Consider the following 22,196-nt stretch of genomic DNA (forward strand, 5'->3'; position numbering starts at 1 on the left):
CAGCACAGAGCCGGACGCAGGGCTCAAACTCGTGAACCGTGAGATCGTGACCTGAGCCGCGATCAAGAGTTGGATGCTCGACCGGCTGAGCCGCCCGGGTGCCCCTCCATATAAATTTTAAAATTATCTTGTCTGTAGCTTAGGCAAAGACGAGCCCTGCTGGGATTTCGATAGGAGTTGTGTTAAACCTCTGTAGCCACGTGAGAAGGATTGACGTCTTTACTGCCCTGAGTCCTCCCAGTCCATGAACACAGAATGTCTTTTTCTTTTTTAACAAAAGCTTATGATGTAAAGACAAAGGCAGCTCTGTGGTGACGCGTGGACGTGTATCAGGAGATGCCGTGTTTGTTTTTTTTTTGAAGTAAGCTTCGCGCCCAGAGTGGAGCCCGATGCGGGGCTTGAACTCCCTACCCTGTGATCGAGACCTGAGCTGAGATCAAGAGTTGGCCGCTTCACCGACCGAGCCACCCAGGCGCCCCGGGAGATGCTTTTATTCCTGGGAGAATCTCAGTGACGGGCTGCCGGGTCGCATCTCTGTTCAATTCCTTTTTTTAAAACAATTTATCCCCAGGCCTACGAAAGGAGGTTCCCTACGTGTCCTTTGATCCCGATGTTTGTGGACAGTGACACCGTGAACGAGTTCAAGAGCGAAGACGGGGCCGTTCACATTATAGAACGGCGCTGCAAGCTGGACATAGACGCACCAAGGCTGCTGAAAAAGGTACCCACGGGGACATTTAGGCCGTCCCCCTGCAGACGAACTTAACGCTCACGGCTTCTGTTGCACTCGGTGTCATTAATAAGTCCGTTTTCTCCTTTTTTTTTTTTTTTTTTTTTTTTTAAAGATTGCAGGAGTCGATTATGTTTATTTTGTCCAAAAAAACTCACTGAATTCTCGGGAACGTACTTTGCACATCGAGGCCCATAACGAAACGTTCTCCAACCGGGTCATCATCCACGAACATTGCTGCTACACTGTGAGTAACCACACTCGCGGGGGTGGGGCGGGGAGGGCAGGGGACGCAGGCTTGGGCCGGCCTGTGCTTCTGGGACCCGCGTGGCTGTCGCGCTAAACGGCACACCGCCTTGTGTTCTTCAGGTACCGCCCCTCGCTTCGGACGCGTGGGGTCGGCGGGTGGCAGCTGTGGTTTACTGCAGAATGGGTCACATGGTTGTAGCAGTCGAGGTCGCCTTGTGATGCCTTGATCTGTAAATATTCCCTTCCCATGTCCCTTCCTTTCCGGCGCCACTCTAACACTTCAGAAGTACACGGGAAGGACCCAAGAGAACAGTTTTCTCCGCTCTCTGAAAGTAGAGCGTTCCCGTGAAGCCTTTCGTTTGCCGAACACGGGCAAAGCAAAGCAGCAATTACGAGTGTATATGGGAAGATTTTCTAGCCTTCCCGTATGCAAAACAGAGCTTCTTTAGGGGCTTCTGGTGCCCCAGGACCCGTCTTGCTAACAGGTGCACAGAATAAACGGAGACAAAGCCCAGAGGCCCACAGACACTGTTCTAAGCTCTGGAGCCTCGAGGCTTCCGGAGGCGGGGTGGGGGGCTTGGTGCTATCCTCGCCGCTTGGGGCACGAGCTGCCTCCGTAACGGCTTTTGCGAAACAAACGGTGAACGCTGTTTTCACGTTCACCCGTTTCCCTAAATGAGGAAATCCTCTTTAGATTTCTTTTGGTTAGCCAAAACAGGCACGAATGTCAGTCTTTCGTAGAGGCGATGGGGCCGAATGCAGACTTCGGGAAAGCAGGGCTTGCCTGTGGTGGGTACCTCTGGATCAGGCTGATCTGCTGTTCTTCGTCACTGACTCGCCACCAGATTATTAGAATAATCTAATAGGGTCTCTCGCTTCTTCCTCACCCTTCTACACCGTATCCTTAGCGCTGAATCCCAAGTGATCCATTTAAAGTGTGTCAGATCAGGGGCGCCTGGGGGGCTCCGTCCGTGAAGCGTCCGACTTCGGCTCAGGTCACGGATCTCACGGTCCGTGGGTTCGAGCCCCGCGTCGGGCTCTGTGCTGACAGCTCGGAGCCTGGAGCCTGCTTGGGATTCTGTGTCTCCCTCTCTCTCTGCCCCTCCCCTGCTCTTTCTCTCTCTCTCAAAAATAAATAAACATTAAAAACTTTAAATAAATAAATAAAGTATGTCAGATCGTATCATACTTTCTGCAGCCTTCCTGCGTTTCACACAGAAAAGCCCAGAGGCCTCCCAGGGGCTTACAGGGCCCCTCATTTTCTCGTCCGCACACATCTGCTGTCCTGCCGTCTTTGTGCACAAGCCTACGCACCTGCTGTTCCCTGATGGCGCAGGCTGCTTCCAAGTGCGCCCTCTGCCGGGGGGGGGGGGGGGGGGGGCGCTGTGCCCCCGGATCTCTGCTGGACTCCCGCCCTCACCTTCGGTCTGTGCTCACATCTGCCCTTCCGGATGAAGCCAGCCTGAACGCCCTGTTCAATTCTGCTGCCCGCCCCCCAGTTCGTTCACCTGCTCCAGCTTTTCCTTTTTCCCTTAGCGCTTGTCTTCAGTTTCTTACCTCTTTATGTTCACGGCTGATTGGCTGTCTCCCCCTCCGGACCGTAAGCTGCATCAGGCAGGGATCTTCGTTTTGTCTACACTGGAGAACCCTGCTCAGGAAATACGGTGAATGAATGAACCACCAATGAAAGCGGAGCTCTCCTTTTAACAGGCGTTTTTCGATTTCTTTTTTTTTCTAGAATATTTTACAAATATTTAGGTCTTTTTATGATTTTGAGCCTCCCTGTGTAAATTTTCCATCTGCTGCTTTCATGACCGTAACGTTACTGGTAGAGTAAGTGTTTTCTTTTGGTTACTAGTTGATGGAGAAGCCGACAGATGATACCGTCACTCATCAGCATAGTTAACGGGAATGATTTCTCATTTGTCTGCAGGTTCACCCCGAAAATGAAGATTGGACCTGTTTTGAACAGTCTGCAAGTTTAGATATTAAATCTTTCTTTGGTTTCGAAAGTACAGTGGAAAAAATTGCAATGAAACAATACACCAGCAACATAAAAAAAGTGAGTCCAGCTTGGGATTTTATGGAAAAGGGGAGGCAGGAGCCTCTGAGGTGCTCGAGGCTGGCAGTGTTTTCAGAAGGCCGGAAACGGGCCAGTCGGGGGACCCGGCCGTTTCGCGACGCGGAAATGATTTGACTCTCCCCCGAGTCTTGGGTTCTAGGGAGGGGGAGGGTTGGGTGGGAGTTCAGATATTGCTCTTGCCAGTGACGTAGAAGGAAGGTGCGGCCACTGGCCGCTGTGCCCTCTGCCCAGAATCGTTGGCAGATTGGGGTGGGTGGGCGAGGCGGGAGCGGACCTGTCTGTGGGCAGGGGGAGCGCTTGTCGGGGATCCCCGGGGGTCCCCAGGCCTCGGGTTCTTAGGTTCACCTTGCGTGGAAAACTTCCCGTCTCGTTCTCGTGCTGTTGCTCAGCGCTGCTGTGGGATTTTGGTTTTGAGAGTGTCCGTGTGAGATCATGAATGTTATGTGAAGGCTGGCTTCATTTTCAGGGTGTTGGAGAGAACTTGGGTCGAGACACAAAGCACAGATTGAGTACAAGGGTGATACATGGGTGCTTTTAATCAGTCATTTAAAAAACCCTGTCTCTTTAGAAATTACTTCCTGGACCTTTGGAGAAGAGGAAGTAAAATAATTATGAAAAACCCAGACACAGAGGCATTTGGCGTTGGCTTTTATAGATTTCTTCTGTGGCTATTCGGTTTTTGTTAGTGTCTTAAAAATCTGGGGGAGGGGCGAATAATTTGAATGTGGATCATTTACTAACCGTCAAATCGGTTTTATTTTCAAGGGGAAAGAAATCATTGAATACTATCTTCGTCAGCTGGAAGAAGAAGGCATCACGTTCGTGCCCCGTTGGACTCCGCCTCCCATAGCTTCCTCTTCAGAGACGTCCTCGTCCTGCAAGAAACAGGCGGCGTCCTCGGCTGCTGTCGTCTCGGATGCTGCCCAGGCGGAGGGGCTGGGCGGCGAGGCCCTCAGCAGCCCCGGCGGGCCGCCCGAGCCGGCGGCGGCGACCCCTGAAGGTAGGAAAGATGCGGTGTCCCACGAGCAGGACCGGGGGTCGTATGGGGTCCTTTCCCTCCGGTTCCTCGGCCCGTTCCTGTCTCCTTAGGACCTTTAGGTATCATTTTGTCGCTGTCCCTTTTCCTCTGGCTTAGGTAACCCATTGTAGTTTTTCTCTTAGAACGAAGAAAAGTTTCATTTTTTTTTTTTTTTTTTTAATGGGCAGGAAGAGTTCTATCAAGTTGTTCTTTTATTGAAACCGGGAGATGTTTTTCAGTTATTTTAATTGAAGGTGTACTTAGCAAACGAAAGGGAGCAACTAAGCCTTTTACTGCAATCGTAGCGTCGCCAGATACTCTATGCTTCCCGTGTGCTAGGCCCTAAAGGTAATTGAGTCAGTAGGTTGAGCTGCGGCCTGGCCAGGGATTTAGTCTTACAGACGATCACTGAGGGTCTCTAAGGGGGGGCCGGCTTGACCCTGCTGTCTCTGTGGCATCCTTCAGTTCTGTGGCCGGAGGACCGCACTTTACTGAGCGGGACGACTTTGGACGCCTTCACGTTCCAGCGTTCTTTGTTGTAAACGCTGTCGTGTAATTTCTGTTCCAGACAAACTAGACGCAGACTACATCAAGAGATACCTGGGGGACTTGACCCCGCTGCAGGAGAGTTGCCTGATCCGGCTTCGCCAGTGGCTCCAGGAAACCCACAAGGGCAAAGTGAGAACCGGCCCCCCCGCCGTGTGTGGTGGTGCTGTCCGTGGAACTGTGGGCCCGGGTCCTGTTCATGGTTCCTCGGAGTAAATGTTCCCGATTACCGAAGCTGGGGAAGCCCCTCCCAGTCCCAGAGTCCCAGGATCTGTGTTTCTCTGTGTGGCATCCGAGTCCTTGACGGCAAATTGTGATGCCCTTCTATTTAGAATTAGTTTATTTTTCTAGGTTTACCAGAGAAGGGTCTCACTTAAAAACAGCTACACGTCGGGACACCTGGCTGGCTCCGTCAGTGGGGTGTGTGGCTCATGATCTCAGGGTTGTGGGTTTGAGCCCCACGTTAGGCGTAGAGATCACTTAAGAATAAAATCTTTAGGGACGCCTGGGTGGCTCAGTCGGTTAAGCGTCCGACTTCGTCTCAGGTCGTGATGTCGTGGTTCATGGGTTCGAGCCCCGCGTCGGGCTCTGTGCTGACAGCTCAGAGCCTGGAGCCTGTTTCGGATTCTGTGTCTCCCTGTCTCTGACCCTCCCCCGTTCATGGTCTGTCTCTCTCTGTCTCAAAAATAAATAAACGTTAAAAAAAAATTTAAAGGGGTGCCTGGGTGGCTCAGTCGGTTAAGCAGCTGACTTTGGCTCAGGTCATGATCTCACAGTCTGTGAGTTTGAACGCCTTGTTGGGCTCTGTGCTGACAACTCGGAGCCTGGAGCCTGTTTCAGATTCTGTGCCTCCTTCTCTCTCTGACCCTCCCCTGTTCATGCTCTGTCTGTCTCTGTCTCAAAAATAAATATTAAAAAAAAAAAAAGAATAAAATCTTTAGGGGCGCCTGGGTGGCTCAGTCGGTTAAGCGTCCTACTTCAGCTCAGGTCGTGATGTTGTGGTTCATGGTTCAAGCCCCGCATCGGGCTCTGTGCTGACAGCTCAGAGCCTGGAGCCCGTTTCGGATTCTGTGTCTCTCTCTGTCTCTGCCCCTCCCCCTCTCATGCTCTGTCTCTCTCTCTCTCTCTGTCTCTCAAAAATAAATAATAACATTAAAAAAAATTCGGCAATAAAAAGAAGAAAAGGTTTTCAAAAATTACCTGTCAAATTATAAAGTGATATCACATTCCAAGTATTCTGACATTTTAATTTTCAGAAGCTTTGGAAGGAATTCACGGATTGTTCTAAGACTAGAAGTGTTTGAGTTTCGATTTTGAGGTTTTTGGTAAAATTTTAGCCTTATAAGGAGTCGGGTTTTTCTAACCCACCTCATGCTAACAGGGGACTAGAAGTGAACACAGGCACGTTGCTATGTCCCGCTAGTTACTGGCATCGCTTAGTAAAGGGAAGCTGGGCATTGCATGGGGCCCACCCACGCGCTGGTTTCTGCCGGCCTTGGTCACCAGCACCTCCGTGTCTGACGACTGTTGGTAGCACTTACCGGGAGCACAGCCGCTGTAATGATGGCTGTCGTTTGTCGTGAGCTTGCCACGGGCTAGACACTCTCACGACCTTTACGAGATCTTCCCAACGTCCCTCTGAGACGGTGACGTGTCTTCCACCCCTGTTGTACATACGAGGAAACTGAGGCACAGGGCAGTGAAGTAACTTGCCCGAGGTCTTCCCCCGAGGGAGTGCTGGCGTGAGGGTTTGAAGCCAGGCCCTCCGGTCCCAGAACCCTCGTTCTTTACCACGTCCGTGGGATGCTGGTCCTTCCTGAGTCACAGCGATGCCATCTCCGTGCCTGGAGTTACTCTCCCAGCAGTGGGGGAGTTGGAAGGCTCCCCCTTCCCTGCCCTCCCACCCGCCGTGGACCGGCGGTGTGCACCGGCGAGCGTGTGGCCGTGGAGGAAGATGGCCGGGCCAGATAAGACTCGGACACGGTCTTGGCCTGGTCCTTCCCTCAGAGGAGCCGACTCGTCCGATAGCAGACTCTCCAGAAAAGGTCCCTGTGTGTTAGCGACACCGCCACCAAAACCAACAACACTTTTGCGTTCTGACTTTGGCTCGGGTGCGATACGCATGTGCAGAAGTGCACGCAGATCACAATCACGGATTGGTCCGGCAGGCCGGAGCATTTGACGTTTAACAGATTATTTCTGCCTTCGCTCTGCTTTGCTGACACCAAAATAGAATTCTGGAAAGATTACTCAGATTAGCGGTAGTGATTTTCTAAAGCCTTGAGGGGGGTTTTTTAGTAACAGCCGATTTAAAAAAAAAATTGTTTTTTGAATGTTTCTTTTTGAGCGACAAGTAGCGGCTGATTTTAAATAGTGCAATAATGCAGCTCGCTCTGGACGAGAAGTGAGTTTTAGAGTTTCATTCCCCTTTAGTCACTTGGTTTTCTTCCCTTAGCAGCTTTTACCGTTGCTTAGGAACCTCTTATTCTCTTCACAGATTCCAAAGGACGAGCACATTCTTCGGTTCTTACGTGCCCGGGACTTCAACATCGACAAAGCCAGGGAGATCATGTGTCAGTCTTTGACTTGGCGGAAGCAGCACCAGGTGGACTACATCCTCGATACCTGGAGCCCCCCCCAGGTCCTCCAGGACTACTACGCCGGAGGCTGGCACCATCACGACAAAGGTGTGCTGGGCATCCCGGGCGCGCTTAGAGGCCGCCTCGCGCGGAGTCCAGAGGGCCTGTGGGTGGTCGCCCCGCCTCTCTCCGCCTGGGCAAAGGGGCGCCCGTTCATCGCGGCCAGCCCCACACCCCCCCCACCTGCTTGGGAGCTCCCCCCGCCCTGCGTCCCTATGGAGCGCAGGCACGGGCTGTCCCTTCCTTCCCTCCGCTCTCGCCCCCCCCCGCCTTGGCCGCCAAGTTTCTTCGCGTTGCGGGAAGGCCGGCATTGCCAGAGGCGTGCCCGCTGCATCCTGGTTCGGAGCTGGGCAGCGGACAGGACGGGATCGCAGACGTGGACAGGGCACGGGGCGGCCCTGGCGCGCCCTCCCCCTCAAAGCAGGCCCTTCCCAAGCGGAATAGGTCTGATGTGTCTGTTTTCCAGACGTCATCTTTTGTGCTTTTCCATATTAATTGTAGCTTTATTAGTTTTTACTGGAAACATCTCTTTATTCTGTTTCCCGACCCTTCGAAGACTGAAGCGTCGTAGTAAAACATGAATGTGTTTTATAAACGTTGGGAGACACTTTTTATAAACCTTCCCTTCAACAGGATTTGGGAGCGCAAAGACCTTTTTGTTTTAAGTAGAACAGACCTAGAGCCAGAGTCTAGAGAGTTTGTTTTAAGTAGAACAGGTCTATGGGGTGCCTGGGTGGCTCAGTCGGTTAAGGGTCCAGCTTCGGCTCAGGTCATGATCTCTCGGTCCGTGAGTTCGAACCCCGCATCGGGCTCTGTGCTGACAGCTCAGAGCCTGGAGCCTGTTTTGGATTCTGTGTCTCCCTCTCTCTGACCCTCCCCTGTTCATGCTTTGTCTCTCCCTGCCTCAAAAATAAATAAAACATTTAAAAAAAAAAATTAAAAAAACCCCAAAAACGTAGAATAGGTCTAGAGCCAGTGGGAGGTGAATGAAGTTCACCGGGTGATAAACACAAGGAAAAGTTGGGCCCCGTCTGTCAGAGGAGCGGGCTGGCCCCCCGTGGACGACACAAGACGGGTCTCAGGTGCTTGTCAGGAGCAGATTCCTTTCTTATCCTTTCCCCTGCTCCCCTGAGACAACAAGCGTCAGGGGTCTAGAATCTAGAGAATCTGTTGCTTCCGGGACCCACTGTGGCCACTGAGGTCTTTACGCCGTCCGCGTAGCTGTCGTGTGATGACAGCGCATCTGTAAAGCGAATGAGGTTCCTCTCAGGCTCCATGTTAGGCCTCCAGGCTGTAAACACGTAGAGCCGCCCTGTGCTGGTTGGTATGAAAGTAAAGAGTTCCTGAAAGTCCTCAATTATCTCGATCCTCTAGGTGGGAATCAAGGGTAAGCGCACTTCTAGGAAATCTAGACGTTAACTTTTTGGTAACCCGTGAAACGAACACGTTTTCTTCCCTGAAAAAAATCAAAGATTTAAAATACTCCCTGCTCACGGAAGAAGCGTGGGTACTCTGAGGTCCCCACCCCCGCCGTTGAAAGTGGGCTCTGTTCAACCCCCTGGTTGTTCTCGAGGAGTCCGAGCCCCGGTCGGCACCGGCGGTTAGAGGAGGGCCGGACGGAGGCTGAGCTCCGCTGGGTGCCCCGGGTCCCGGGCAGAGGGGCGGCTGCTGGGGGGCGCTCCGCTGTGCCCGCGCAGCCGGCCGCGGCCTCCGAGCGGGGAAGCGCGCTCCTTGTTAGGGCTCCGGTCAGCTGCTCGCCGGGAACGGTGCCGATCATGCGTTTCCTTCCCCTCCGCAGACGGCCGGCCGCTCTACGTGCTCAGGCTGGGGCAGATGGACACCAAGGGTTTGGTGCGAGCGCTCGGCGAGGAGGCTTTGCTGCGATACGTAAGTGCTTCCCGGGGAGGCCACCGCCCCCTTCCGACCGTCACCACTGTCCCCTTAGAGCGAGCGTGGAGTGCGTTTGCAATCAGGAGAGGAACTCTCTCAGTACGTTTTTAGAATTTCAGAAGAGGGCCCAGGGGCTCTAGAGATACTTTTCACAGGAAAGCGTGAACGAAAAATCACCATGGCCACTCAGGATGGCTTCTTGGGGCCGATTTGGAGCCCTCTTCTTCCATCGAGTTGCTCCCTCCCCCCTCCTCCTCTTGAGATGTGTCTCACTCAGGTCAGACCTCCTCATGGTATTCTTTCCCCAGCACCAGGGGGTGGGAGGGCGGTTAGCGTCTCCCATCTGAGCGACTAGAAATGCTTCCTTCCCGCCCCTGGACCCCGGGCTCCCCGCTGCCCCTTCAGCCTCCACAGTGCGGGCAGTTAGGAGAAGAGTGTTGTCCTTAAACCAAAAAACAAACGAAAACTTTAAAAGACACCTCCGTGATCCCATTGTCTTCGAATATCTGTCGTTGGCATCTCGTCGTGTATTCTGTCGGCCCCGCCACCGTGTGAGCGTTTACACGTGCACACGCGCGTGGCCACATATACGCACTCGTGCACATAAAGATGCGGATAGACTGTGTCTCCAGGGGAAGTGAATCCAGATCAGAGAGTCCCCTCAGCCGTGCTTCCAGTCCGCTCTAGCACTGCCCTTCCTCGTGGATTTGCGTGTGGCTGAACGTTCCCCTGCTCGCAGCTACCCTCCCCCCCCCCCCCCCAATACCCCAGAGGCGCTGATTCCAGAGACAGGTCAGCGGGGCACGCCCTCCCCGCCCCTCCGGTGACACCTAGCTCCGATCTCACGGGGACGATCTCACGGGGACGTAGCTGTCACCTTCGCCCAGAGGACAGTGCTCACCCCCTGTGGAGAGAGAGAGAGAGATTCTTTGTCAGCCACAGGTTGTGTGTGTGTATGAACGTGTCGTAAAATCTAAACCGATGACTCTTTCGGTTGACTTACTTGCCTAAAACGGGCTTTGTTATTGTCCCTTTGGTTCCTAGCTTGACACGGTGGTGTTGCTTAGACTAATTGTGGGTTTTTTATGGCCCTTTTTCACTTAGGTTCTCTCCATAAACGAAGAAGGGCTGAGACGGTGTGAGGAAAATACAAAAGTCTTTGGTCGACCTATCAGGTAGACGTTGATGTTGTTTTCCCTTCCAGCTTATTGAGAATACGAGTTAAACATTTCTAGTTGACTTTTAGGACCCAAGGCTGGTTTGATTGTCACGCTTTTAGGGTTTTAGAACCCAATCCAAATAGTAGCCTGTTTTCTACAGCGTACTCAAAGGCGGAAGAAGGATAACCGTGTAATACGGTTAGTTGGGAGGGACAGGTGCTGGGTTTTGGCATTTTTAACCCCGAGGCATTGCTGTCACCTCGCTCTGAGTGGGTCGGCCTGTCTGGTTAGTCTGCATGGTCCTTGTGGGGGGAGCCCCCGGGGGTGCAGAAACTTATTCTGCATTTCTAAACCATACTTGTAGTTCTGGTAAACCATTCTGAGAATGTGCAGCGGTTCAGAGGCTCACACCAGAAGGGGACGGCAGGTTAACTGGAACGGAAGTTCCGCCATGACAGGAAGGAGTCGCGAGGGTTTTCCGTTCCCTGCCGTAGTCTCGGCTCCTGAGGCCGCGCTGGACTCCGATCCTTGCGGAAGAAGAGCTGCTCGTGGTTCGCCACAGCGCGCATTAGAAAGCCAGGCCCGTGCCCCGTTGGGTCGGCAGAGGCCGCGCAGCGGGTCAAGCACGGCACGTCACCTCGTTGTGCTGGGTCACGTGCGTGCCCGGGTGAGGTTGCGATGGTCGATGAGCCGCTGATGCTTTGCCGTCTCGGGGATCGGTCCCACCCCACCGATCCCGCGTGCTTGCCTCGAGTAGATAGAAACACGGTGCGCGACACTTTGGTTTTTCAAGGCTGGTGGACTTGTGTTGATGTGTGTAAAGGGCCGTTGCCCAGTATCGAAACGAGAAAACAGTAGCAGTCGCTTGGGACGCGGTTGGCGAGTGTGCCGTCTGGCGAGTGACACACGTCTGCACGCCCTTACAGTTCGTGGACCTGCCTGGTGGACCTGGAGGGTCTGAACATGCGCCACCTGTGGAGACCCGGCGTCAAGGCCTTGCTGCGCATCATAGAGGTGGTCGAGGCCAACTACCCCGAGACGCTCGGCCGCCTCCTCATTCTTCGCGCCCCCAGGGTGTTTCCCGTCCTCTGGACGCTGGTAGGTCTGGACGCCGCTTTGCACGAACGACGAGCCACTTGGAAGGCGGACGTGCGTGCATCCGCGTGCGTGTGTCCCTGACCCTTAGCCTTAGCTGGCTAGGAAATAACAAAATAAACGTGGAAAGATACGCAGTTTCTCAAACCAGTGAAGGGAAGAAAGAATTCCCGAACGTCCTTCTGTCACGCGGACAGACTTTCCGTGTATCAGACTCCCTTCCCCGGCCCCCTCTCCACCCCCCCCCCCCCCACACACACTCATACTGTCTCGTTGTCATTTTAATCTTTGGAAATCGGACGGCCAAGCAAAGATGACCGCATGATCTTCTCTCATTACCTACAGGTTAGTCCATTCATCGATGACAACACCAGAAGGAAATTCCTGATTTACGCAGGAAATGACTACCAGGGTCCTGGCGGCCTGCTGGATTACATCGATAAAGAGATTATTCCAGATTTCCTGAGCGGGGAGTGCATGGTATGTATTTAGGCAAGTAGTTACACGTTTGGCCGCCTTACAGGGATAGGGAGGGTGGGCGTTGGTTGGTACAGATGATTTTTCAGAACCTTTAGTTGGGAGTATTGTCTTTCTTTTGGCTGACATTTCTCTGACCCAGAGTTAAACTAAATAGAACCATGTAAGTGATGGTCGATAACATGCCCATTTCTTCGTCGTTAAATACTAATGAGAATTTGTTTTAGACTCTAATATAATTACGGCTTGCTTTATTCACTCAGCTTCGTGTGGATCAGATTTCTTTTACCTGTCGGGGGGAAGCTGTGCGTTTTTTAAAAACACTTAACTCCAGATGATTCTCCCAAGATTTCCCCCCGACCATAAATCAGGATAACATTTCAAAGGGGATACGTTAAGACAACCACTTCTTTTCTGTAATCGGGGTTTTAATACATTGAGTTGCTAGCTTCTCGGGCAGACACCTCCACTTGTGTGCCCTGAACTGTGATGAGGGGTCCTTGAGGACCTTACAGCCCGAGGGCATGACACAAGGGTGAAAGAGACCTGCAGAGGCGCAGGTGGCTTCCCGAAGTGACAGCCGAAGCCAGAGGGGGGTCAGGCTCTCGTTAGAGAAAGGATCTCTGTCATCCTCACGGTAAATAAAGTTACCCGCTTCGGATACGTACACACTGTATCTGACGTATGTGTTTATGAGCTAACGAACTGGGCTTTCGGGAGAATCTTTCGGGATGGGTGGAGGAGGTTGAACAGCATTCGGATCCAGCTTTCAGGTCGTGGGTCCTGCGCTCAGGAATTGCAGGCGGCGTCGCGGTGCGAGGGGCAAATGAACTACAGGGCCCTCCTCTCCAGGCGCCGTGACGTTGAATCGGGAGGTCAGGCATGTAGCATCCTACAGACGGCTCGCGTTACATGAGAACGGTCCCGAGTGGCCGGTCCTTCCGTTGTGAGCTGGAGGGAGGCCTGGCTCACGGCGGATCGGACCACGTTTGTCAGGCACCGACCACCGTGATGCGATTACCGGGCTGAGAGTCCTCTTCTGTCCACGCGTCCGGGATCCGGCGCCTGAGGCTCTCCCGGCTGTCATGTGTCCCTGCACACTGTGCTTCTCGCACTCGGCGCTCCGATGTCCCCTAACAGGACGTCATGCCGGGATAGGTCTCCAGGCTGGCCGCACTGCCGGCCGGACACCGTCGTGTGGGTTCCCTGTGTCCTCGCCTCCCGGGGCCGATGGTGCGAGAGCTGCTAAGATGCTGTGAACTTGAGTGCTGGGTCACTCTGTCAAGGTCGACTAGGAAGTTTATGAAATACACAGATTCTAGTTCAACTTAGCCTGTTTGCAGCGGCTTCAGAAGAAGCTCTCCTTTGTTATTTTTTTGTCTGGCATTGTGGACGGATCCTCTGACCCGGGTCAGACACAAAGCTCTCATCGCTGGTTACGTATGTATTGACGGCAATTGCGTGTAATAAAGAAATGCCTGTAGTTGCCGAGAATCCAGCTTTTCTGAACGTGACGTTTCCTCTTCACGGTGCCGTGTGAATGCTTGCGATTCTTACATAAACCAGCTTTCGTAATTTGAGTCCAGTACCTCGTAAATACTCGTGTGAATTCTGTGCTAAATCAGCTTCAACTTGTTCTCATTTAAAGTATGACACGTGTATTTAAGAGGTTCTTAAAAATCCTTTTGCCAAGTCGTACAGAACGTTTTTCGACCTCGCCAGCGTTTTCCGTTTCCCCGAGCGGCCCGGAGGAGTCGAGCATGCTGGGACGTGGCCCTCGCCGGAGTGTTTGGTGTTCAGGGGGTCCCCGTGTGCGGGCACAACTTTTATTGCCGCGTTTCTGTTTCCAGTGTGAAGTGCCCGAGGGCGGACTGGTCCCCAAATCTCTGTACAGGACCGCGGAGGAGCTGGAGAACGAAGATCTCAAGCTGTGCACCGAGACCATCTACCAGTCTGCCAGCGTCTTCAAGGGAGCCCCGCACGAGGTGCACCCTCCGCAGTGACGGCCCAGGGCGGTGGGGCCCCTTCTCCCCAGGGAGAAATTCTTCAGGCGGCCTTCCGAATAGGATTTAGTTCAGGAAAATCAGATGCTTTCTCTGGTTGTTGTCTTTAGATTGTTGTCAATTTTTGTTGCTTGTTTGTTTTTTTAAATCTGTAGTTGAGGCACATGTCTACACTGAAGGGCAGGCGTCTCTCAAGGCATCTGTGCTCGGAAGGAGATCAGGCCTCCTCACCTCTGTTTTACTGGATAACCTCTTAGCGCAGGGAATGGGGGGGGGGGGGCACGTGGAAAGTCTTTCCTGTGGAAGATGTTTGACTCCTCGGTTTGGTTAGTTTAGCGATTACATAGGGCCGGTTTCATTTCTCTTTTTTCCTGACCGGGCCTTGGTGGTTTAGATTTTAAGGAATTTGCCCGTTTTTGTAAGTCAAGCAGAGTGAGGAGAAAAGCACATTTCTCTTCCCTTCTTGCTGTCCCCTCTGGTGCGGAAGCAAGAGTGCGCCTGTGTTTTGTATACGCCGTGTGTCCTCTGATGACATTGTGGGCGGCCTGAGCTGTGAGGGCTCCCAGCCGAGCCCCCCTCCTGAGCTCTGGGCAGCTTTCCGCCTCGAGGGTTGATGCCGAGGACGGCGGCCCTGGGCTCCCAGCGAGGGGTCAGCGAGGAGGGGCTGCGGGCTCAGGGCGCAGCCGGTGGCCGGGAGCTGACCCCTTACCGCCACCCACCATCTGTCCTTGCTGGTGTGTGTCCCGGAATGGCCGGCCTGTCACTTGCGGGGCGGGCAGGGACCGTCACTGTGCTCACACAAGCGGAGGCACATTAGGTGTGCCTCATTCCTAGATTCTGTAGGGAGATCTCGAATTCTCAGGGCTTTGCCTTCAGGATTGTTTATATTGATCTCCTGCACGGAGACCAGGCTCGAGGAGGCGGAGTTCTCGTTTCTCCGGTGACCCCGTCTTGTCTGTGGCACAGAATTCGGTGGCACATGACGTGTCTTGAGAGTCACGGGGTATCTGTGGAAGTGGGAACGTCTTCTGTGTCACAGCACCAGAACTTGCTTTGGGGCTGGAGTAAAACACAAATCGAGGATGGTGACGCCCCTGAAACGAAGGCTGAATTCAGTGTCCCCCTCATGAGCGCAGGAAGGAACTCATGCCCCTGGGGAGCCCCTCGCTGCAGGAAGGGAAGCGCGGTTCCCACAAAGGGCTCTGGTGCTCCCGGAATCTGCTCTTTCGGGAAATTCCGGAGTGGTATTTCTGTGGTGAGGAGGAAAGAGTCTGCCTGACGACGAGCAGAAGGCTCTTCCCGGGAAGAGGGGGCCCCGGCCCCGGCTGAGGTTTCCGAGCGAACGCAGAGCCTCGGACAGCTGGCTTCAATTCTCACGTCCCCCCCGTAGTCATGTTCTGAACTATGTAACTTTGATCATCCCCTACTGGGAAATTTGATACGGGCGCGCCGTTAGGAAGTTCGGGTTTTAGGTTGGCGCTCGGTCCCCGGGGCGCCCCCCCTGCCCCATGCCACGTGGCTCTTTGCTCCCCTGCCTGCGCTGGCTGCCACCGTGCCTTGCGAGCCTCTGTTCCCTCCGCTTGCCCGGAACGTTTCCTTTTCTGTTCCTCCACGTGCCCTCTGTTCCGCTTGTGCCTTCTCCGGCACCTTCCTTGTGCTGGCCAGCCTAGAGCGACCCGCGGAACCGCTTCTGTACCGTGTTGAGTTCCTTCTGTTCTGTGTGGCTAAGGCATTTTGGCAGCCAGGGCCCGGTGTTTCGAGCGCTGAGGCTCGTGCAGTGGGAAGTCTTGGGCCGTGGGGGCAGCCAAGGAAGAGCACAGAGCTTGACCCGGAGCGGGGGCCACTGGTCGAAAGAAGGGAGAGCCGGAAGGCTGGGTGGCCGGAAGGCGGATGTGGGTGAAGAGACGGCCGACGTGACACGTCTCCCTTCCTCCCACGACCCCCACACACACCGCTGGGCCAGAAAGCCCCTCCGGAGACGAAGCCACCACAGTGGCAGTGGCAGCACAGGGCGGGGGCGGAGGGGGGCGGCCTCGTGCTTCCCTTGGTCGCCTCATGCAACCTCTTCTTCCAGATCCTCATTCAGATTGTGGATGCCTCTTCGGTGATCACTTGGGATTTTGACGTGTGCAAAGGGGACATCGTCTTCAACATCTACCACTCCAAGAGGTCGCCCCAGCCTCCCAAAAAGGACTCCCTGGGGGCGCACAGCATCACTTCCCCGGGAGGGAACAACGTGCAGCTGATAGACCGAGTCTGGCAGCCGGGCCGTGACTACAGCATGGTCGAGTCCCCTCTGATCTGCAAAGAAGGGGAGAGCGTGCAGGTAGGCCCGTCCGGCATTCCCTGCGGCTTGCGTATTTCGTCTCGCAAAGGAGGGCTCTCGGGCTTCACCGATGCCCCGCGTGGCTGGCGCGGTGTGTCCGCGGGCGAGCCCGTAGCTGTGTCCGGCTTCCGTTCCGGTCAGGACGACTCTCAGGAAGCCAAGTGAGACCCCGAAGAAAACTCAGACCTGAGTGACGGTTCTGGACTGAATCCATGACTTGGATCTAAAGTGCATGAGGTTTTTTTAGAAGTTCTTTTCATGAAAGTGACGTGGAGGGAAGGGAGAGGCATTCTGTGCACTTGTACAGCTGGAGGCAGGCTTCCGCCGAGAGGAAAAGTGCCCTAAATCAGCAGGGGGAGAGGCACGTGCTTCGGGAGCTGTCCTCTGTCGTTACTGAGCATTCTAATTCGTTTAAAAATGCTGTCGGTTCATTTGTTAAGTCGTGGCCGGCTATTTTCAGTGCTTGTACTAAGAACAGTGGTCCTTGGGCGCTTCTAGCCTGCATAATAGATGTGTAATTTTGCTGCCTTTACAGTTTTCAGGGATAAGCCTGTCAGTGTTTGGTCTGAGAAGTAGAGTAAAAGAGAGGCTTTTACTCCGTTTTAAAAGTAACGGACAGTTGAAGGTGAGGCTCCGGTCATTTTCCCACGTTGACGTTGAGTCCTACTTTAGATGGTTTATAAGGTTTTTCTTCGTGTTTATTCTTGAGAGAGAGAGAAAGACCGAGCACGAGCGGGGGAGGGGCAGAGAGAGAGGGAGACACAGACTCGGAAGCGGGCTCCAGGCTCCAAGCCGTCAGCACAGAGCCCGACGCGGGGCTCGAACTCACAAGCCGTGAGATCATGACCTGAGCTGATCTTAAGCTGATCATGACCTGAGCTGAGTCAGACGCTTAACTGAGCCCTCCAGGCGTCCCTAGGTTGACATCCTTTTAACCAGAATGCTCTAGGTAGATGATTGCAAGCAGGTCCGGGAGAGCATCGCCTGGTCAGATGACCTTTTCTGAGCCCCTTAGGGCTGAGCGAAGGGTGGCCTGAGCTCACCCAGCCCCCCAGGCGCCTGCCCCTGTTGCGGCCGTCCTCCCCATGAGGCCACAGGTCCTCCTCGGCGCCCAGCGGGGCCCTCGCCGCGGGGCCGGCAGGCAGGCCACCCACCGAGATGGCCGGCGGTCACTGCTGGCGCGATGACCGGGGCCAGCCTCCGGGTGGCGTCTGCTGGGGGGTGGGCTTGGGGGAGGGGCTCCGAAGTGAGCTCTCAGCCGGCACCGCCCGACTTGTTCCAGGGCTCGCACGTGACGCGGTGGCCGGGCTTCTACATCCTGCAGTGGAAGTTCCACAGCATGCCGGCGTGTGCCGCCACCAACCTGCCCCGGGTGGACGACGTGCTGGCCTCGCTGCAGGTGTCGTCCCACAAGTGCAAAGTGATGTACTACACCGAGGTGATCGGGTCCGAGGACTTCCGGTACGGGCTCCCCTCCCACCTGGGCCGCCGGCCGCCGGGTCTCGCGTACGGGTGGCCGTGGCCTCGGGGGGCCGTTCGTGGCGGCCGGCGCGCGACGTCCTCCGTGTGCGGGGGCGGTGGGGGCGGGGCGGCCGAGAGCGGGGGCGGGGCGGCCCGCCGCGGAGTCCTGATGCCTCGTCCCTCCCTGTGCCGCTCTCAGGGGCTCCATGACCAGCCTGGAGTCTAGCCACAGCGGGTTCTCGCAGCTGAGCGCCGCCACCACGTCCTCCAGCCAGTCTCACTGCGGCTCCATGGTTTCCAGGTAGTGCCGCGACGCCCGTGCCCGGTGCGCGGAGGGGACAGCGCGCCTCCTCGGACGGCCCGCCGCGCTCCGCCCCCTGCCGGCGGCCGCGTTGTGCCGACTCGTCACCTTGTAGGCCGCGGATAGCTCTGCAGGCGGCAGACGTAGTCCTCCGCCCCAGGCCCCCTCGGCAGGTAGTTTTAACTCTAACTCGATAGCCATAGATTTTGTACACAGTGGGCACAAAAGCAAACCAGAGCACAAGGGCTCCCTCGAAAGGCAAGTAGCTCGTGTGCAGTTAAGACGTTGACTTTGCCTCCGAAGCTGATGCAAAAAACGTTTCCGACAACCTCCACACGCTGTCCCTTAGCGGATGGGTCCCCACACCGTCCTTCAGAGACGAGCCACCCCCCTACCCGGAGCGGAAGCTGCCAGCTGGTCCCCACCCCGCGTGCACAGCCGACCCGGCCCGCAGGTTGAGTGGCCGCCTTCCCCCCGCCCCCCCTCGTTCCCGGGGGCAGACCTGCTACCCCGGGAGGCCTTGGGGGTGGCCGGTGGGAGCGCCGAGCTCTGCTCCCTCGGGCAGGTGCGTCCACGGTCAGGGGACCCTCGGGGACTCCCCGCGACGCCTGGAAACCACCGCCGTCATTAAACACTTCCTCTTGCCTCCTTTTCACACCTTTTTGATACTTTCAGAGCAGGATTTTTCTGGAAGCGAACCCGCAGGGAAGGGATTCTTGCCCTCTTCCCGTGGCGTGTCGTCCTCTCTCCCTGCGGACGCTGGTTCAGAACTCCCTCCAGCGTTAATCCCGGTGCCTCCTCAGAGCCTAATAGCATCGGGGCCCCTGTGGTCCTTCTCGTCACTGGAGGGGTATTTTGAAGGCCCAGTCGCTTTTGCCACGTTGAGATCGTCCGGTGTCCACTTCAGCCAACCGTGTTCTCGCCGTGTGGCCGCTCCGGGAGAGCGCGCGGCCTGCGGGAGCCCCGCTGCTTTGTAGAAGAAAAGTGCGGACTTTGGGGGTGTGTTTGCGGGTGCGGGCAGGCGGGTGGGGGGTGGCAGTGGTGCGAGTGGGTGTGACCGTGGGGGTGCCTGTGGCAGCAGTGGGGCGCACGTGCATGACGCGTGTCAACGCGTGCAGGGGTGTCTGTGAGTCAGTGTCCGGGGGGGGGGGGCGCGTGCGTGTGAGACCGAGCACGAGTGGGTGGCATTGAGCAGGGCGGGGAGGGGTGCGGGGGGCGGGGGCAGCAGTGCGATGCTGGGGAGAAACAGGCAAGTAGAAAGTGAGTCCAAGTTACAAGGGATTCTTCTAGAAGCAAATCAGAACGTGGGCTTGCTTTGCCTTTTACGTTTTCTTTCTGACCCCGGCGACAGAGCACGGTCCATCTCGTGGTGGCCCGTGGTTTTTTCAGCTTTTTACGGGAAACGCGGGTCATTCGCAGATCTGACCGCAGGTTGCATCGGGTTCGCGTTTGTGATAAGGACGTGACGCGTCGGGTGGTGTCGGAAGAGGCTGTGTCTTTAAAGATCCGTGCCAAAACCCACGCGGCCGCTCTGGGTGTGCGTGAGGGGCACGTGCGTCCCGGGCCGCGGTGCTCGCGGCCTGCTCTGAGGGCCCAGGTGGGGCGGCCACGCAGCGGAGGAGCGTGTGGAGGGCGCTGTGCTCCCTTGCGAGCACCGAGACGGGAGGGACGCCCGGTCAGTGCCGCTCCGGGGTGGCCTGCACGCTGAGCCCTGGGCCCCTCCGGGACTGCCGGCCTCCCCGGGGCGCAGCCACCGGCTTCCTTTGAGAAGATACGCTCGTCATTGGCACCTAGAGCCTTGTTTCCAGAAAGCACAGGAGGGTTGCTTACACCCGCGCTGCTTCCGATCAGCGCTTCCTCCTTCCTGATTCCCAGGACCTGAAGGTGGTCCCTTCCTTCTCTTTCTCTCTCTCTCTCTGTGTCTCAGATGGCGATTTTGCTGCCAGCTGCCAGGAAAACACTTCCCTCCACAGCCCACCTCAGCCCAGGGATGTTTGTAGAACTCTTTGAGTTGCAGCCACCCCCTCCCCCAGTCTGAAGATGTGTTCCTTTTCAGTTGACTCGGAAGTGTCCCTGTCCTGTCCCCAGGGAGTGGAGTGCCTCCGAGAGTTCGGAGCACGTTCGTAGGGCCGGCTCACGGCCACGGCACCTGCTTCTCCCGGGAGGGGCCGCGGGCACACGGGTCTGGACCAGGCACACGGGTCTGGACCGAGCCCCGACTGTCAGTGCCCCGCACTTCTCCGCCGCACTAAGGGTTCTTTCGGTTTCCCTTCTATTACTAATGTCTTAACTCCTTTTTCTTCCTAAGTTCCTTATTTGCATATCAAATTCTGTAAATGTTTTGTAAACATATTACCTCACTCTTGGTAATACAATACTGATAGTCTTTAAAAGATTTTTTTACCGTTCTCGATAATAAACGTGAACCGTTTAAAGAAAAGGATGTCTCTTTCTTACTGTGAAATGCAGAGCGGCCGTCTCCCTTGAAGAGGCTGACATTCTTAGGAGACTTCAGGGGCCAAGGCCGAGCTGGAGCCAGCGTGCTGGTATTCGAGAAGTTCCCGAGCAGTGCCCGGCTGGTGCAGGAGCCGGATCGCGGCTGTGAGCGGCTGGCGCACAGAGGCGACCCGGGGCTGGCGGCTGCCTCGCTCCCGTCAGGGGACCTGCTGTAGGTTTCTTGGACGCCGTGAAGGCAAACCCGGCCCGGGGGCAGGGTGTCCGATGCGTCCTTTCTTCAGTAATAAAACGGATCCTTTAATCCCGAGGCTTCAGAAGGAAGAAGATGGGCGGGTGTGGACCTTCAGAAACCTGGGCCCCCTTTCCCCCCCGCGGCTGGTTGCCGGCTGGTGCAGGGTGGCAGGGCCCAGGAGGGCCGAGCGGGCGCCGGACTGCCGCCTCGGTCGGGAGCCGTCACTTGGTTTTCTAGTCAGGGTGGGTGGGAGCTGGCCGAGGGGACCGGCCGGGGATGTGGCGTGGGCAGCAGGCGTGTGAGCGTCTGCGTGTCGCGAGCTCGGTCTGGGTGCTGAGTCTGTCGGCAGAGGAGACGGGTGACGGTCCCGTCCCCTTCTTGGCAACGCGAGGGCCTCGACGCCTTAGCCTGTGGCTGCAGGAAGCGCAGGGTTTACACCGTTATTTCGTGCTCTGAGGTCTCTCCCTGTCTTCGGGTCAGGCCTGCTTTTACCAAGCCTTTGGTTTAGCATCGGACTCTGACGGCGGAGGTGAGAATCCAGCGAGCATCTGTCCCCTGCTGCCATCCCTCGGCTGTCGCAGAGAGCGTGGCGACGGAGCGGGACGTCCCGGACAACGGTCACTGTGTCACGTCGGGGCCACCAAACCTCACGCACGTCGCTCCCCTTGATTGCCGAGCACAGCCGTGGGGCGCCCCTCGGCGCTCCGGGCAGGGCAGAGGTGTTCTCAGTAAAACGTCCTAACTAGCCGATGAATCTGCAAGTCGGGGCTTTGGGAAGCAGGGCTTCTGGGAAGGGGGTAGGGCGTCCCCGTACGAAAACGGCACCGAGACTGCAAAGCCCCAAACCCGAGGACATCTGAGTTGTGTGCTTAAAAACGGTTAAAGTGGCAAAGTCTGTTGTTTATCTTCTGCCACCGTAAACGCCCCTGTGGACGTGGTTCACAGCCAAACTAGGGGGTCGGGGATCTGCACGACCCAGCTACAGCCCTGAGCCCCCGTGTTCAGTGGTGGAGTGTCTGATGCACGGGAGCAGGGCCCAGGCCACCCGGCAGGTGCCCAGGAGGGACGCTGGGCTGGACCCGGGCCGCGCCCCTTCCGACGGTGGGTGCCCGGGCCGCTGGTGAGGAGTCCGAGGGGTGGGGCAGCCACGCCCTTGCCACGCCCAGCGCCAACCTGACGGGGCTCCCTGCCAGGAAGGGCCCCACACCGAGGGAAGCCTGCCAGGAGCGGAATGAAAAGTAATCAGGAGAGGGACAGGAAGGAAAGAGAAGGGCTGGGCCGCCGCAGGGCAGGAGCCAGGAAACCCCTGGAAGCAAATAGACATTTTTTAAGTTTCCCAAGAACAGCAGAAGGGGGGACTCTGTAGAATTAGAAGTGCTCTCTTAAAGTCCGCTTTGTTCTGGAAGTTCATGACATCATCTGACATAAAAATAAGTATCAGAAAGGTATCAGGGCTCCCGGGTGGCTCAGTCGGTCACGCATCCGACTTTGGCCCGGGTCACGATCTCATGGTTCGTGAGTTCGAGTCC

General features: G+C 56.0%; 1 protein-coding gene across 4 annotated transcripts in view; it reads left to right on the forward strand.

Moving 5' to 3' along the window:
* The window catches only part of SEC14L1 (SEC14 like lipid binding 1), a 51,839-nt gene extending 33,206 nt beyond the window's left edge, over positions 1-18,633 (forward strand). For all 4 annotated transcript variants that reach the window (XM_042967885.1, XM_042967883.1, XM_042967886.1 and 1 more), the window contains 14 exons: positions 572-721; positions 846-977; positions 2,913-3,041; positions 3,828-4,062; positions 4,649-4,758; positions 7,124-7,313; positions 9,064-9,152; positions 10,260-10,330; positions 11,242-11,413; positions 11,756-11,890; positions 13,738-13,872; positions 15,965-16,216; positions 17,499-17,677; positions 17,877-18,633. In XM_042967885.1, coding sequence (XP_042823819.1) covers positions 572-721; positions 846-977; positions 2,913-3,041; positions 3,828-4,062; positions 4,649-4,758; positions 7,124-7,313; positions 9,064-9,152; positions 10,260-10,330; positions 11,242-11,413; positions 11,756-11,890; positions 13,738-13,872; positions 15,965-16,216; positions 17,499-17,677; positions 17,877-17,982 — 2,085 coding nt within the window. In that variant the 3' untranslated portion in view covers positions 17,983-18,633. The remainder of the gene's footprint in view (positions 1-571; positions 722-845; positions 978-2,912; positions 3,042-3,827; positions 4,063-4,648; positions 4,759-7,123; positions 7,314-9,063; positions 9,153-10,259; positions 10,331-11,241; positions 11,414-11,755; positions 11,891-13,737; positions 13,873-15,964; positions 16,217-17,498; positions 17,678-17,876) is intronic.
* The last annotated feature ends 3,563 nt before the right edge of the window (positions 18,634-22,196 follow it).

Source organism: Panthera tigris, chromosome E1 (genome assembly GCF_018350195.1).
Source record: "Panthera tigris isolate Pti1 chromosome E1, P.tigris_Pti1_mat1.1, whole genome shotgun sequence".
NCBI classification, from domain to species: domain Eukaryota; kingdom Metazoa; phylum Chordata; class Mammalia; order Carnivora; family Felidae; genus Panthera; species Panthera tigris.